Below are 17,500 nucleotides of genomic sequence, written 5' to 3' on the forward strand. Positions count from 1 at the left end.
AAATAAATAAATATACAAACAAACAAACAAAAAACAAACAAACAATGCATTATTTGTTTTCAATCAGCACACACGCACCAAAACTGGCAGTAAAAAGCCCTGTTCCGCACACACCACGTGAAAATTGTAAAAGTGAGATCAGATTCAAGAAGTAGTTCATCATTATAATGCTTTGAGAATAACGTGCAGTACACTAAATTTAGGGTCAAAATTCCTGCTTTCAAAGCCAGAGGTATGTGAAATGAAAGACTAAAAATTCACGGGCACATTCCAGACCCAGACACCTGAAGACATTCCAACAATTAGGTGCCCGTCTGAGCATATTGTTCACTTAACATTGCGGTTGACTGTGTCTCAAGGACATGGGAACAAACACTTCACGGTACTCCTGACACGACTAAGCCAATCCATTTTCAGATGCAGTCCACTGGGTTTGTTGCATATATTTGTCCGCTAGACCCACATTGAAATTAAGCCTATCCGACAACTCTGGCTTGTCTTCACCACACCGGTAACGTCACTAACAAGCCAAACGCTTTTTGCTCTGTTATTTTCCCTTCTACTGCGAAGCATATAAATGAAGTTGTCTGAAAGCTACATAACCATCTACAAAGAAGGCACAATGAAGATCCAAGCATACACAGCAATAAATAGTAAGAGAAAAATTCTGATGTCTTGAAAAGCAATATTTGATGCAGCATATCACCTTCTTGCCACGTCCCTTTTTAGCTGCGACCAGAAAATTAAAGCAGCTCAAAGAGTAAATAAATGCAGTAAATCAAGAGTAAATCAAAGCAGAATTTACTAAACAAAGCAGCCTTTTTAGGAACCTCATGCAAGGCTGATGGTATATTCATGAGCACTGATGGTATATTCCAAACTGAACAACCAATAAGGGTAACTGGCATCGCATACAATTTCTTTGCAAGTTCCTTGAACTTTACAAGTTTTAACTATGCAAACATCCCGAAACTAGATAACGTAGCGTGCTACTTACAGCACACTCCGAGGTGCACCCAACAACCAGAAACAACAAACAATGGCTGCCATACTTCGATTCTAAGAAACCCCTCCAAAACTACGCCATAGTTGCACATGTAACAGGCAATACAAGCAAAACATTCAGCTACTGATAACATTTTTCACCGGTCTTTCAATGCATAACCTCCTGTCCTGGCGCTCAACTTTGTCTGGGAAGAAGTTTTTCAATGCATAACCTTCTGACCTGGGAAGAAGTGCTTCGTAAAAACGGTCTCTGATCCCACGTTGCACCGATCAAAAGCACATCTGCTGTGGCGCTCTTTGCTGCCGTCATACCATTCAAAATCGAACCGCTTTCATGCCCGCAGCTTACAGCGAGTGTCTGCCACAATAGGGAAGGTAAGTACACAGGTAACTTTAGGGGTAAACACACTAAAAATTGAAAAAATTTATTGCACTCTTGCCCTTAAAAAAAAATGAATGGCGCATCTTTTCTGGAAGGCCGACTACATTTTTAAGTAACATTCAAGGGAGCTATGCACCATATAATAAGGTAATGAGTCACTCGGGTTTTAATACTCTGAAGCACACAGTAAAATTATGTTCCATAAAGGCTTAAAGCTCTACATTGCACTAAAGTGGCCTGCTACATTAGCGGTAAGTGCTTCTGCACTATCAGAGTAAGGTTCAGCATCACAGGGTTGCTGAGAAGCCTTCCCAGTGAAGTTCTCCTAGGTTTACTGCAGCGGTACGCGTCCTGTGGCAGTGAGCAATACAACATACAACACACTGCAAACGACTAGAATGAAGCCACTCTGTTCAAGCACACTTTTGTCCCGCTGACATGCTAGGAATTCTTACACATGGTTTAGTCATTACTTTAAAAGGACACATGGATTAATGACACCAGATAAGTATACTGACTAGCACTGCCTTGTGCCCTTGAACACTCGAAAGTGTAATCCGAGGACAAAAAGGTCTTCAACACAAAAACTGGTCTTCTTTTTTTCCCACTCCACAGCTGCTAGAAGTAATGCCCCGTTACTGCCAACGCACGTTTTGCACATATGGCACCAGAGCAAGAAAGAGAGACGCAACTGTGCTGAGAGAAGAAGTCACTGAGAGAAAATTCCCCTGCCGTCGTCATCCCCTCTTCGCAGCACACCTCGCTGCGAGTCCGGCACCTTGCAGGTGTCGGACGTGGGAGGGCAGCCAGGGTACTCCTTGAGGTGGGGGTCGTCCAGGTCACCACGGTTCTTGTGCGACGCCCCCTTGGGGTGGTTGGAAGGCGGTCCCGTCGGGCGGACGCACACACACCGGACAGAATATTCAGCGCCGGGCAAAGAGTACTCGCGCGGCACTCCGGCCCAGCTACGTTTCACTCCACCACTGAAAAAAAAAAAGGAAATTTACTGCGATTACATGCCTGGATTGTGGATTTCAAACGCAAGGTGGATTTCAAACGCAAGGTGGATTTCAAACGCAAGGTGGATTTCAAACGCAAGGTGGATTTCAAACGCAAGGTGGATTTCAAACGCAAGGTGGATTTCAAACGCAAGGTGGATTTCAAACGCAAGGTGGATTTCAAACGCAAGGTGGATTTCAAACGCAAGGTGGATTTCAAACGCAAGGTGGATTTCAAACGCAAGGTGGATTTCAAACGCAAGGTGGATTTCAAACGCAAGGTGGATTTCAAATGCAAGGTGGATTTCAAATGCAAGCTGTGGAGGCACAACAACGGTCCAATCCCACTTATTCATTGTTGACACCGCTCATGCAGGTTGCTCCGGTCTTTTTCCAAGTTTCTAGTCATTTGAAATCCATGAAAGCTAGTGCTTGGGGACTGAAGAGAACACAGGAAGAGCTATGTTGTGGAGAGGTTACTGTGGTGGTGGCGCAGCTGCATCGGCCGGCACGGCGAAGATGACGGTGTGGAGTGCGTGTGAGAGTGTTCGAACGCCGTGGTTGTGGCTGGGTCGGCTCCGGAGACCCGTGTGTGTGAGTGGGCTGTGCCGCAGTGATGTGATGGCTTCGGGCCGCCATCTCGCCTGTGCCATCCTTCAACGACGCGTCGACATCGGTTCGACGCCTTCGTGACCACCGCCTCGCTTGGGCGACCACTGACCAGTGTCGCCGGGCAGACCAGCGCCCGGACCAGCGATTCTGCCGTGTCCTCGGGCCCACTTCGAATCGTGAGTGGCACGGGACATTTGTGGCCGCGCAGGCATTGGGCCATTGACTTGAATGTCGTCGTGTTCCGTACGAGCCCCGCCTGCCTCTGTACACACTCCTCGCGGTTTGGGTTTTGATGCGCAGTGACATATAAAGGTGTCATAGCTAATGGGCCCATTGCTGTTTTCTCTGACGGGCACGGTGAACCACCACAGTTACGAACATCTTCGTGTAGACATCAGTCCTGCCTTTGTCAAAAGTTTGGAGCCCAGGGGGTTTGCTTCTGAAGCACACTGTCTGGTTTGTAATGCATCACCAGCACTTAAGATTTCTGCTCCTGCTTCCTCTAATGGGTAGGACTACCATGAATGTTACAGGAGTCCCACTGCAAGGCTTAGAAGCAAACCCCCTGGGCTCTAAACTTTTGACAAAGACTGTACATGGAATGCACCTGCTCATTGAGAGGTTTGAATAGACATGGCGTCACAACACAAGTTATCAATGTCATCACGGTAACATTATCATGCTACCACGTGCAAATTGCTTGTGGCAGGTGGAAAAGCATGTGGTGCATCTGATTATAGAGCTGGTAATGCTACACTGCACCAGGAGCGAGATAAGAGCAAGATGCACGGCTAGCCAGCTGGGAATCTTTGCAGTGCTCCAAGCCAGAGGGAAAGCAAAGGGCAGAAGAACACAAATAGCAGTCACTGCAGAAGAAAGAGGTGGCAAAAAAAAAAGACCCCAGACAATGCTGTTAACGAGAAGAATGACAGGCGCTTGTTTCATGTGCTCACTCGTCAGCTCACTTCATGCATAGCGCAATAAATTTTCTATTTTCAGTTATCTTCTCACTGCAAGGTCATTTTGTTCACTGCTTTCATGTAGCATGTATTTGGACACACCTAGCATGCTTACATTTTTTGGTGTGTGGGAGGGAGGGCAGGAAAGCACTTCCGATAAGATAATCTTCAGATAAGACAAATTTTCACTGTCCCTGCAAGTTCGTCTTAAAGGGAGTCTAATCTATTTACTCTACTTTTCTCGAGAGAACATGCATATATATAGGGTCTGTCCAAAAAAGAAACAAGATCAGTTGTGGCAGCCCAATTGGAAATGTCAGGGGAGGGGGTCTGAAAGGCAGGGCAGTGTGTTGGGGGCTTCATGCGTACACTCAGACCCAAATCCGATCTGTTGTCTGCATGCTACTGAACGCTCGCATCAGCTCTGATGTTTCTCTGTGTCGTGTCGTGGCACAGTTGTGACCAGCAATACATAACAAAAATTTTGTGTCAATTTGTAATCAGCTATTGGCACATTGATGATAAGCTGAAGTGGACAAGTGTGATGTGCACACCAAACCGTCGAGGGATTTTTGGAACGCGGCATGTCGACAGTGGTGCGGCGGACAGCGGAGCACCGCGCGTGCCAGCCCAGCGTGGCGCTCCTGCATGTGCGACTGGTGTGTGTGAGGCGACAACAACCAAGAGCACGGCGGCACGAGGAGCAGAGAGCTGACATGTCAGAAAACCGAGGTGTGAAGGAAGACACCGCAGCGGAAGTCTGGTCATTCAAGCATGGATGGTTTGGTTTGGTTTATGGGGTTTAACGTCCCAAAGCGACTAAGGCTATGAGAGCGCCGTAGTGGAGGGCTCTGGAAATTTCGACCACCTGGGGTTCTTTAACGTGCACTGACATCGCACAGTACACGGGCCTCCAGAATTTCTCCTCCGAAGAAATTCTAGCCGCCGCGGCCGGGATCGAACCCGCGTCTTTCGGGTGAGCAGCCGACCACCATAACCACTGAGCCACCGCGGCGGCATTCAAGCATGGAGGTGGCAGCCATCGAACATTGGGTCCGTGCTGCTGGGGACTTCCCTTGGTACACCGACGCAAGCCTATTGCATCCCTCTCAAGTTTGAAGGTGGCAGCCGATGGATTGAGGATTCGTGCTACCGAGGCTTCCTTGGATAGCCTGCTTAAGCCTACGGTGTTTCGGGACGCCGTCGATGGGACCTGGCTACGGTTTTGCTGCTGCTGCCAAGTTCTTGGGTCGGCTGATGGGAGTTCATCAGCGTCTTCCCGTGTTCATCTCCGCTCCTTACCACCTGGCTCTCTACCACTGCTTCCTTCCACACAACGCCAGCGACGCATCCCAAGTCATCAACCCGCGTCCTTGCTGTCTGCAAGGCATTCCGGCTTCACCTGGGACGCTCTGTATCTGGTGAACACTTTCCTTTTATCTGTAGTGTTGTGCGCTGAGTGTGTTTTTTTGGTGCTTTCGTTTTTATTGGCTCCTTTCCTTAAAAGTATAAATACGGCTTCGTTTTGCTTTCTTTGACCTGTTTACTTGTACAAACCTGCACGCGGAAGTGTTCCCGTTCAGCAGTCAGGGAAGCGTCACCAATTCGAGACAACAAGAATTTGTCAGAGGCCCAGGTACCATAAGGCATCCAAAGAAGGAATAGAAGACAATATCCGCAGAAGCAAAGCAGAAATAAGGGCTAGTTGGTTGTACAAGGTGTTCGATTAGCACGCTACCACCAAGACACTACACAGTGGTTAAAGGGCCCTGCAAAGTTTTTATCACCTAAGATTATTTTGGATAAAGGGATTCCTCATGCATTCCAAACACCACTGCAAAAAGAATAACTGCAATTGAAGCAAAAATGCAAACGCAAATAATTCCACTCGGCAAATTCAAAATAAGATGACCAGAAACAAAAAAGCGCTTCACTCGCTCTTGTCACTAGCCTAATGCCGGAGATTGGGCACATCCAATCAGACCTAGCACACACGCAGCAGAAGCTTGCATCGATTGTTGCCTTACCAGAGTCACACATTCTGACGGTGTTATTCTGCGTAAATGACACAGAGAGGGCAGGGCTGACTAAAACAACAACGAGGGCTGCCCGATGCATGCCTGCAATCCACAATATCTTTGGGAGTCCAGGCATCAGAATGCACCATGCTATGCATACAAAGAATAAAAACCACATTCTTGATTTGCGTCGTGCGGCCCCTTTTTAGGGACATCAACAAAACCACCAAAACAGTGCACACTTACAACTGCCGTTTATTTAGACAACCAGGTGGTTGTATACAGTTGATTCGCATGCCCAGACCAATGTACACAATCAAATCATATTTTATCGAGCTGTACAGCTGCATGTGTGTGTTACTGACGTTCCCCTATTATCACCTCCTCCACAGTCACAGAAGCGGTACTTGCACATTTGTCATCACCTGTTTCAAGTATTTCATAAGCTTCGCTTATCTCATTTCCACTTTTGTCTCGCGCTGAGGCTAGGACTGTTATTGCCTCAAAGCAAGGCCCGCATAAAGACTTGCACTAAGCAAGGCAAGATACCAGGCCAGATTGGAGAGTCAAACTAATAAACTACCAGCGATAATGCACGTGTGGCACAGCTTGATAAAATAGATTTGACTTGTGCTCTGGTCTGTGCATGCTCATCAAATGTATAGAAGCACCTTGTTGTCTGGATAAATAGCAACTGTCAGTGTACGGTCTGCTCAAGCCTTTTTGCTGTCTTCTTGAAACTTTCGTGAGGCTCTTTAACCCTTTGAGGGTCGAATTATTTTGAAGAAAACTTTCCCAGGTGGTCAAATTACTTTATTGCGGATCTTGAATCTACAAAATGTATATAATCGAGAATAAATAGCAAAAAAAAATTAGGAACAGTACTTTGGTGACAGCATCACTCACAACTGGAAAATGTTCAATAGAATAGAATAGCAACAGTGATAAGCAAGCTAAGAGCAGCACCAATAAAGATAAAAATCAACTTTCGCCGCCTCTGCAAAACAGTGCCCACAAAGAGAAAACACGTTTTGCGCGACTCCGTTGCGATCCCGCGGCGGAATTGAAACCGCGTAGGCGCGTTGCCACAGAGGGCGAGAATACCTCGCGAGCAACGGTGATAAGCAAGCTAAGAGTAGCGCCAATAAAGATAGAAATCAACTTCGGCAGCCCCTGCAAGATAGTGCTGACAAAAAGAAAACTCAAATTTCACGCGACTCCGTTGCGATCACGCGGCGAAACCAAAACTACAAAAGGGGTGTTGCCGCAGTCTGTGCCGCCGCGCTAAAGCTAGACATAAGTTCTGCTTATCTCCGCAAGAAGGCAGCACAATATTCAAACACTTCTTGTAAGTCCTAAGAGGTGGCAGCACCCCCCAGTGAGCACGCATTGTTCTTTTGGCGCAAAATTTCAAACGGAAGATCGAAACCGTACCCGTACGGCAAAGACCTTGCGGGACAGAAAACTGCCGCCGTACATATACGGCAAAAACCTTCAAAGGGTTAAACATAATTCCCAACATAAACTTTCAACTGCAAAAGAAAATGCTGTTTACCAGATACTTCTTTCCTGGAGCAACCATTAACTTCGGCACACAAGGTGCTGCTTGAATGACAGAATAAGTGAATACCACAATAACACTGAAGGCAAGATGCGACAGTGTGACAGTTATCAGGAATTGCACTGCAGACTGCGAGGAGGCAAGTTGCTTTCTTCAACGGAGCTGTATTATTACACTAACCCTAGTCTTCCGTGAATAACTTAGAAATCGCAAATTTCAGGATCTTTCGCAGAATTGTGTGTTAATAGCTACATTCTCTCTTTTTTTTTTTTTTTGATGCACTGTGTTTCTGGACATCAGTAGTATGATAGAATGATAGAAATCTGCGAAGTTAATTGTCTGAACGCTCCTGAAAGGTAGAATCCGGTAATCAACAAAGTTCTGCTGGTGCCTTGACATGCTTGCTTTAACATCCACTCAAGTAAGGCAAGCGCTGTGGCCCTGTCAGCAATGCGCTCAACATGCTTGTATAGGAAGAGTTGAGATACTGGCACCTCTTGAAAGTAATACAGTAAAATCTCATTCATGGTAACAAGAGACACTTGGTTATAAGAGACATTTGAAAGTGGTTTGATTGGTTTCCCTAGATTTGCCATGTTAACAGCATCGCATACAAGAGACATGGTTACAAGAGACAATCGGTTACTAAGGACAACTTTTTTTGGGTCCCTAGAGTCAATTCTTCACTATTTAGAAGAGACACAACCCAGATACGCTCATGCAATGCGGCCGACATTGTACCAACTCGTATGCGATGCACTTTTCATTCCCTTGCCTCGACTCATGTCATACATCACAGTTGCGATTACTGTCTGGCTGCACCGAAATTGCCACATCACAGACTGCATGTCCTCATCGAGAGATTGTGAACTTTCGCTTCAGCTGCTTCACGGTTACAGCCCCGACAATGTATTCAATGCGGATGAATTACCTAGTCCAACTCCTCAGTGTTTAGAATTTTTGGTTACAAGAGACCTTGGCTATAAGAGACATCTTTCCCGGGTCCCTTTAGTGTCTCTTGTAATGAGGTTTTACTGTATTGCTCTATTTGCATGAGTATAATGCGAGTTTACCATTAAATCATCTCTTAAAGCACCGCACTATATTTTGAATGCGAATTTTTTTTTTCCGCTGTTCTTTGCTATGCCTATACAGCGAGCTCACACATCAAGCTCATAAGCTGCGGGGAAGACCCAATTTCTGGACGACCCTGAGACGAAGTGCCGAGAAAGAGTTGCTGCAAACATGGCAAGAAAGCTGCATGGGCCATTGAGGAAGAAGAGAAGCCAGAGAAAGAGCCATGAAGGGTGGAGAGGGGCGAACGAGTGCAGAACTGTGTAGCGCAACACACGAAGCAGCACGGTAAGAAGTGACTGCATGCATTAATGTGTGGGAGGCTTAATTCTCACGAAATATTGTGGATTCTTTGCTCTGAATTCATGAACTTTCCTAAAAACTTTTCACTGCAGAAAATTATAGGGCTAGAACAAGAACAAACTTGGGCAACAGCAAATGCAAGCTTTAATCAGAAATGTGTGCATACTCCATCCTTATGCTTGGCCATGAAGTAAATACGATTCCCAACCACAATACGGTGTCTGCATGGCCTGTTTGAATGTTCATGCACATTTATCATTTAATGAGAGGTGTTAAATTCTGCTTCCTGGATTGTACCCTTTTCCTATGTGATGATTTGAAAAATGTTACAATTAAAACTGAAGTTTAGATAAGGCTGCGATTTGGCCAAGTTTGTACTGAATTATTGTCGAACAGCGCTCATGTTGCGCGTCGTTTCTTTCGTCTGTCCTGTTTTCCCGCACAGTTTAATTATGACTGAAGTTTAGAATACGCTCTTTCCTTGCCACATGCCACTTTTTTATATATTTTCCAGAAGTGACACTCCACTATCGTCACCAGTAAGCCACACTCTGTGTGCCACTGTAAAAGAATGAGGGTGGCATTTTAAGACAACACATACGGCGCACTGCTCAAGTCATCTCTTTAATGCGTGAGAATCTCATCCCATCAAATTTTTTTTTCTTTTCAAGAACACAAGTTTCAGTGGCATGAGGTCTGGACTAGCAGGTTTGAGAAACAATCTGCATCGTCGGAACAGCATTGCACACCTCACCTGCGCTCCTCAAGTGAGAGTTACGCTTAAGAAAAACAGCCATTCCAATCCCACATCATGCAGACTAGTATATACTAGCAGCATATGTACCTTGCTAATGGTAAGTGCTGCACTATTGGAAATGAGAACATTCGAAAATTTTATACAAAGGTAACCAGCTTCAATTCCATAATCACTTAATAAAAAGTTGATGCCCAGGAGACAAGACTTGCCAAACATTCATCATACATGTGTCTCAGTTTCGAATACAAGTGTTTGTAGAAATTTAGAATTCAAGCCTGTCCTCCGGGCACACTGTTGTGTTTCTTTTCACATTAACTGTACGAAAACGTTGCACCAAAATGGCGACGGCACAACTCTTGTAAAACCACTACAGCTGCGCAGCTCGGACAGGAAGACTGCCAAACAGGTCTCACCTGCTTTCGCTGCACCACAGGCTGGTGCCGTCTAGCGGAGTCCACTCAGAGTTGCAGGGAGGGAACACAGACAAGAAGCCCCACTTGTTGATCCTCTCTATGCCTTCCCAGACTGCCCGCAGCTCGTCAGTTGGCTCGCCGTCATTGGTGTAGAACCGACCTGACAGATAGCCTGTTGAAAGAAGCAGCGATGATCAAACCTCAAATTCAAAGCTGCTTTTTAGCAGTCAGCAAGAAATTTTAGCCTGCCTAGATGCACCACACAGCAAAGGTCGAATGAATGCATACAAAGTCAAGCATGCAATCATAGCTTTAGATGCACAAAACAATTGTCTACAATGCTTCTATTTTTTACAGACTTGTTCGGTTCATGGGGGTTTAACGTCCCAAAGCAACTCAGGCTATGAGGGACACCATAGTGAAGGGCTCCGGAAATTTCGACCACCTGGGGTTCTTTAGTGTGCGCTGACATTGCACAGTACACGGGCCTCTGCCTCCATCGAAATTCGACCGCCGCGGCAGGGATCGAACCCGCATCTTTCGGGCCAGCAGCCGAGTGCCATAACCACTGAGCCACCGCGCCGGCTCTCTACAGACTTGTATTCTCCTTTAGTGTCCCATTAAGGATTCTCAAAGTTCCAAAAGAAAAAGGGCTGGCATAAGCTAATAGTTTGACAAGAAATGTCTTTATTGAAATGGTTTCAGAATGTCACACTGAAATATGTAACGCATGGAATGACTGTGATACCCTTCGCTTCAAACACTCCACATTAAAACTGAGGAGAGACGACCGCAATGGTATCAAGGTTTTTCTGTAGCTTTACAACCAAGTCACAGCCTCAATGTTTTATAGCAAAGGCTGGAAATATTCACACATAACTTCAGTCAACTGATTTACTAGTGCCTCAAATGTCCCTGTAGCAGAGTCTACAAAATAAGGAGTGTGTATAATTGAACTGGCAATTTTTGTTGACAAGACTTGCAAACAGTAACTTCAAATCACAGTTCCCTTTATTTTTTATCATTCTCGTGCTACTTATTCCGACAGCACCCACCTCATCTAAATGTTCTGGCATATGAATAACAGAACATTTGTTGGATATTGATTGATCATTATTCGTTCTTTAATGAAAAGGAACGAAATAGGTGAACAAAAATCTGGGCAAGGTGGTCTACACTTATATTTTAACACCGCTAACAAACAGGAGGCAAAAAGACAAGGAATGATTTTCTTGTATTTCTGTTGATAGTCAGCGCCTGTGTAGTGCTGCTGTGTCTTTGCTCTTGTCTTGATATGTTTGAGTCACTAAAATATAAAACAGGTGGTGCAGAAAAAGAAACGTAATGGTAAAATTTTTAACTGTTTATGTTGCCAGCATTGTGTTGCTGATACTTATCCTAGGCACTACAGAACTGTTGCCGAACTATGCTATCTTATGCAGGCTTTCTTGATCCATTTAACACACACTGAAATATAAAAAATGTCCCAGTTGCAATATGGACAGTGTTCAATTCATCATAAAATATAGATTCGTCACTAGACATAGCACACACACAGGAAAAGCTGAGTTCGCGAAGAACACAACTGTGTACAGTACACAATGTTTGAAAGGGTCAAATCCTGCCACAACAAGCTTCAGTTACAACAGCTAAACGATAACATCTACCGATTGGTGGCTGAAAAGCAGAGATGTGGCATAAGGTTAGAATTGTAGGAAACCGTAGGTAAAGGTGATGGCGAATCTTAATGAGAATTGCCAACACAGTAAACAAAAAAAAGAAAGAAAGAAAAGCTGAGCATGGTGGCAATTGCCACCACCCCGTTTCAAAGGGGGCGCTCCTATCCATCCATCCATCCATCCACTGACTTAGCTCCGCAAACAGAACAGGAGAATGAATGCAACTCTTGACTTAAATTTGGGCCATTTTCTTATTCTAAAAGCTAGTCTCGAACAACGTCTAAGTATGTGCGCCGTTCGTCTTGACAGCATCACACAGCTCCTCTGTGCACTGTACACGAGAGTTACGCTCAAGTCGAGGCACACTGAAAAGCTTCCACAAAAGTTTCCATAACGGCAACTAACTCTGCACTAAGTACGAAAACTTTTCACACGTAGCTACATCAGCGACGCTACATGAAAGGAATTCACGCCACGCCCCCTTGTGCAGACACGAGCGTAAACAAACTTTTGCCGGGCTCCCCTTCCTCCTTCACCTGCCTAAAAATTAAAACTATAAGCTCAATTTTTTTTCTTTCCAAGACATAAACGAGACTCGACATGGCGAAAAACATGGTTCCTTTCACCGTACCGACAAAGGTGTAGTCCCATTCGTAAGCATCCACCCAATCCTTTAATATCAGCAGGTCTAAATCCGACAAGCCACTGAGATCGTCCGTCAGGACTTCTTCGGTGATTTCATCCTCTACGTAGGCCCTCGATGCGTCTCGGCCTGAAAACAAACGCCGAATACGATATTAGTCGTGATCCCGCACCAGGAAGTGATCACATTCCCAAAAAAAAAAGAGTACTGCGCGACGCATCAGCACGCGGAAGTGCACTTACCGGCGAAGTGCGACATGTAGCCTCCGGGCCTGTAGAGATCAGCGCGTTCAGAGACGTCGTAAACGCTTCCCAGCACAGCCGTATAAAGCCCGAGGCATCCGCTGCTGCCATCGTACCTTGCTAGCTCTTCCGCGGTGAACACTCCCTTGGCGGTTACCTTCGATCGGCGGCAAAAGAAACTGTCCACATATCTCGCCGACCTCAGCAGCTCGCTGTGGATCTTCCGTACCAGACCGAGGTACTTTTCGTGCGGAATAGGCTCGAAATACACGAAAGCGACCGCGGCAAACGCGACAAGGAGCGCGGAAACAAACTTTAGTTTCGCCGCCATTTTCGCACGGCAGGAATGGCACAACGTTGCCGCCCGAGAAGCGCGTGCTCGCCAAGCCAGCTAAACTTGTACTAACTTCACGCGGTGGCGTGGTCATGTGGTCATGCGTGCCGCAAAGCGGGAGGCGTCGGTTGTAGGTTGTAGGAAAAGCCGCCTTGCACGTGTAGATTTCTTTATCAGGAATGATGAGGAATGATACGGAAAGATCGGACTGGCGTCCGTATGCTTTGGACGCATACGGAATTTCGACGCATAGAGAATTTCGTTTCCTTGCGTCAGCTCGGCATTCATGATTCCCTGCTTGTTTCCTGCTGCGATTGTCTATTTCATGTCTTATCCTTCTTGTTGTTTTTGATACCTTGTGTATATTAACCGATGTGTCAGAGCAATAAAATTTCAGTTGTTAGTCAGCACCTGTGTCTCGTCTCGCCTTTCTGCGCCCTTTGTGTAGTTTGCGCTGTTTTCGTGTCATGAATAATGAAGCCGGAATCAGCAGCTGAGGGAGCAAGCATATGATGAAGCGACAAGATGAATACCAGCCTACTACACGTGCGCTGTTGCCTCTAAACGGATGCATATTTTTACCTTCCAAAACTTAGTTTTGAGGCACGTCGTAGTGTAGCAATTTGTGTTCATATCGACCACTCTGGGGTTTTTAACGTGGCCCAAAATTTCTGCAAACGTGTGGTTTCGCATTATGTTTCCGCCATCCGCTGCATTCGGAAATACAACCCGCGATGGCCATTCTTCTGCTACAGTTGCTTCAGAGCATTATCGCAAGCGCATTGAAATACAGCTTACATGACCGTGTACCATTATGAGGCGCCACAACAAGGAAGCGCAAGGATAATGATTATGGAGCTTAGTCATATAATGAAAACCAGGTTTACATCTGCGACGTCGTCCTGTTTTAGCATTCGTTAGAACTCGTCGTCTGAATGCTAATGATCTGCCCAGGTACCCAGGCTGCCCGCGGTACGCAGGGCTTGGGATTTCTGGAAAACAGGCTCACTCAGGTGACCTTAGCCTAGTTTTAAACGTAATGCAGACACTCCGCCACTTACACCGCCCCTTATAACGCGTGCCTTGCATCAGATCGTTCGGCGTTCGCCTCGCGACAGTTGTCTTCTTTTTTTTTTTTTTCGATAGCACCTACGAGTCTCACCTGGGGTAGACTGGTTCGCAAGGAACTCTCCATCGGCCCAGCACACCCTGACCAACGAGATCTTAAAGCTCAAGGGCGGCACGTAGAGTATGGAGGCAGCCAATCTTTGACCACGTGATCACGCCTTTCATTGCCAGCCGCCTGGTCACGTGGTTCCGGCGGCTCTTAGCGCGCTGTTCCACATCTCGCAAGATCACTCGCAGCTGTAGGATGGCACAACGCTGATTTACTGATTTATCCGATTTATGATTTATTCGGCTCTCTCTGACTGCCGGATCGGCCCGAATTTGCCGCTGACCCGTCAACCGCTCTGCTGCGGATCAACGATGAACGTTCATTTCAATTCAATTTCAATTTATTTCGAATTTATTTTACAGGAAATACAAAACACTTTCTGCATAGCCAACGGCTAGTTCGGGTTGATGCTGCACACTTTTTCATTTTTTTTTTAATTTAAACTGCAGTGCTCGTAGTGGACAATGAAATTTGTTGTCAAATTGCATTAGTTATGAGCTCAATAGAGTCTGATGTCTCGTTGTCCAGGGCAAGGTATTTTCTCTGCGTAGGAATGTGTGCAGGTTTACTAATAAATTCATAGTTTAGCACTACGCAGGTTGCAACTAAATATGCATGCGCGCATTATATTCAACTTAGAACTGCCTACGTACTTTTAATGCTCGCATCATGAGTCCCACCGTGAAGAAAAAGTGTCCGGCGTCGTTCGGCGGCATAATGTTGTGTACACTCTCCACCTGCAATCACACGCCACGGCTGCTACATGGAAGAGCCACCTGCCACACTTGGCAGGTGGAAAATGGGAGAGAGAGAAATCCCCCTCACCATTTTTAGGGGAGATGCCGGAAGGTGGCGGCCACGTTAAGGCTCTTCCTCTAAAATTACTGTAATGTTGATGACTAATAATGACTCCAAGCAACTTACCAAAAATGAAAATTACTAAAATGAGTCAGAAAAGAACACATCAGAGAAGCTCAGCACATGTCAAAGTATATAAGAAAATATGAAGAGAAGATGAGCAGAAGAAAAGCTTAAAACAGAAGACTGAAAACAAGGAGACCTAACGCTAGCGCATTGTGACCTCTTAATCATAATTAAGCGCCCCAGGAATTTTTCTTAAAGTATTCGGGCTTCCAGAGAGACACCATACGTGCTGCTCAAAGTCGGGCTGTGTAGGCTCGGACAAAATTAGCACAGGAGCTCAGGTGACGATGACGTACAGCGCCATACAGGGGCAAGCCTAAGGAATACCTTGATCGGCCCATCACAGAGGCAGAGACGTACGCTGCAATTCGCGCGGCCACCCGAAACACTGCCGACAAAATTACGAGTGGCTTGCACGTAGTTCGTAAATAGCCACTGCTAGAAGGGACCCACCCGCAAGCCTAGAAGCACACAGAGATAATTATAATCCCGAAGCGAGGCAAAACGCCCACACTAGAACAAACGAGGCATATCACTCACATCGTGCGTAGGAAATTTTACGAGAGAATAGTAATCAGTCGGCTGTAGACTTACCTCGAATACAGCAACCGCATATATCGAACACAATGTTTTGCCTGTCGTCCCAAACTCTCCACTCAGGACGTACTCCTTGCCGTTATGGAATAAATATTCGACACTGTCCTGCTTCATGGAGAAAATGTCACAATGGCACTGGACCTCAAAGGAGCCTTCGACAATTACATCAGCCACGACGCCATCATGGGGGGGGGGGGGGGGCGCAGAAGACGTTGGAGTGGGAGAAAGGGTCTTTCAATACGTATACATATACAAGCCTTTCCCACCGGACGCACGGCAAATATATAGGGGTAGGGGACACTCGCTCAGACACCCTACATACGCCAATAATAGGAACGCCACAATGATAGGTAGTCTCGCCCTACCTCTTCAACCTGGCAATGATCCGCGAACTCAATATAATACAACATTAGCTTTAGGCTTTACGCAGACGATATCACCGTATGGCTCACAAAGGGCTTCCCTGAATAAAATGAGCAGCTCCTCCAAGCGGCTGCTCCGAAAGTGAAACAGTTCGCCCTAAAGCGAGGCCTTCAGTGCGCCCCTGATAAGTCGGGACTTCTACGACTTCAAAAGACAGGATACGATAGCACGAGATCTCTCTAGGTAGTATATAAGGCAAGATAAAATATGCCCATCCTGGGGATGGGCATACAGAACACAGCAGCCGAGCAAATCGCCCGGATGATCCGCCGGGTCACAAATCGACGAGCTGGTCTAGGAAAGACGACACCATGAGGCTAGTACATGCCCTAGTATTCAGTCGCGCGTCATGTGTACAGTCTTCCCTACCACACCTTCAACCAGAGGGAGACTGAACAAGTTGAAACTATTCTTTGCAAAGCCGCCAAAACGGCACTATAGGGCTGCCATAGCGGGCAGCCACAAACATCCTTATGGAACTAAGCATCACGAACACCCACTCGGAACTCAAGAAAAGCACAGCTCTCGACACAAAAGCTCCGACTAGAAGAATCCGCCCCTAGCAAATACCTACTTAGGCGCCTAAGCTACCGGGATAGCATGAGAAGGTTAGCACAGGCCACGGAGATACCCGACAGCTACAGAGCACATATGCGTGTGCAACCCATCCCCCAAAACATGCATGAGCAAGGCAAGACAAAAAGCACGGGCATCCCGGGCAATCACCAATATTTTCGGTATGACTACAGGTGAAGCCTGCGTGGACGCCGCCCTCTACGATGCCGACCAACATGCGGCCATTACAATCAGTGATAATGCAGGTTGGAATGAGCCAGTGCTTCGATACAGTGTGCCAACGTCACCGATGCAGAGGAGGCAGCCATTGTCCTGGCAGTCAACCTCGGCCAACAGTCAGGCCAGCTGCTCATCGTAGTAACAGACTCCCTAATGGCCTGGCGAAACTGCCGAGCATTATGCGCATTCAACCACTACGACATATGTATCGGAAGATCTGAGTGCCAGGACACGAGGGAATTTACGCGGGAACGAGAAGGCTGACGCGATAGCTCGAAAAGATATAAACAAATTCTAGACTATTACATGACCAAATCCAGTACATGACCAAATCCGAAGCCGTGTCGTGGCGCAGACTGCAAACGAGCCCTGTACATCGCAATTAGATGCAGCCAAGCGTCTTGTAATAACAGCCTCCACTCAAGCGCGGCCTTACGGCTGCAAAGGAAAGCTATACAGCTTCCTCGTGGTAGTTAAAGAAAAACTCGTCCAGGTCCATTGTTCGAAGCCGGAACCACCGCTTCACCAGAGCAGTCGCTATACCAAGTGGGCTAACCGGGACGGCTAGCATATGGTATGGCAAGAGCGAATTGATCAATAACTT

At 46.4% G+C, this 17,500-nt stretch overlaps 1 protein-coding gene across 2 annotated transcripts; it reads right to left on the reverse strand.

Moving 5' to 3' along the window:
• Positions 1-61: 61 nt before the first annotated feature.
• LOC149363473 (neuferricin-like) lies at positions 62-13,013 on the reverse strand. 2 transcript variants are annotated; one of them, XR_016289082.1, is made up of 5 exons: positions 12,647-13,013; positions 12,393-12,533; positions 10,083-10,254; positions 1,226-2,370; positions 62-1,190 (listed from the first exon to the last, which is right to left on the reverse strand). XR_016289082.1 is itself a non-coding variant. In XM_089573488.1 (4 exons), the coding sequence occupies exons 1-4, from the start codon at positions 12,975-12,977 to the stop codon at positions 2,097-2,099; spliced, it is 918 nt and encodes a 305-aa protein (XP_089429614.1). In that variant the 5' UTR covers positions 12,978-13,013; the 3' UTR covers positions 62-2,096. The 2 variants fall into 2 exon arrangements, 1 of the variants encoding a protein (XP_089429614.1); XM_089573488.1 differs by having other exon boundaries at positions 62-2,370.
• Between the last annotated feature and the right edge of the window lie 4,487 nt (positions 13,014-17,500).

The sequence above is a fragment of the Amblyomma mixtum genome, chromosome 2, assembly GCF_055824585.1.
Source record: "Amblyomma mixtum isolate Tamu chromosome 2, ASM5582458v1, whole genome shotgun sequence".
NCBI classification, from domain to species: Eukaryota; Metazoa; Arthropoda; class Arachnida; order Ixodida; family Ixodidae; genus Amblyomma; species Amblyomma mixtum.

Bases quoted from the DNA above. Each gene is read 5' to 3' on its own strand.
- LOC149363473 (XM_089573488.1), bottom strand. From the start codon at position 12,977: ATGGCGGCGAAACTAAAGTTTGTTTCCGCGCTCCTTGTCGCGTTTGCC. The intron at 12,534-12,646 runs GTAAGTGCACTT...GTTTGTTTTCAG, and splicing joins CTACATGTCGCACTTCGCCG to GCCGAGACGCATCGAGGGCC. The intron at 10,255-12,392 runs GTACGGTGAAAG...TTCTTTCAACAG, and splicing joins ATGGGACTACACCTTTGTCG to GCTATCTGTCAGGTCGGTTC.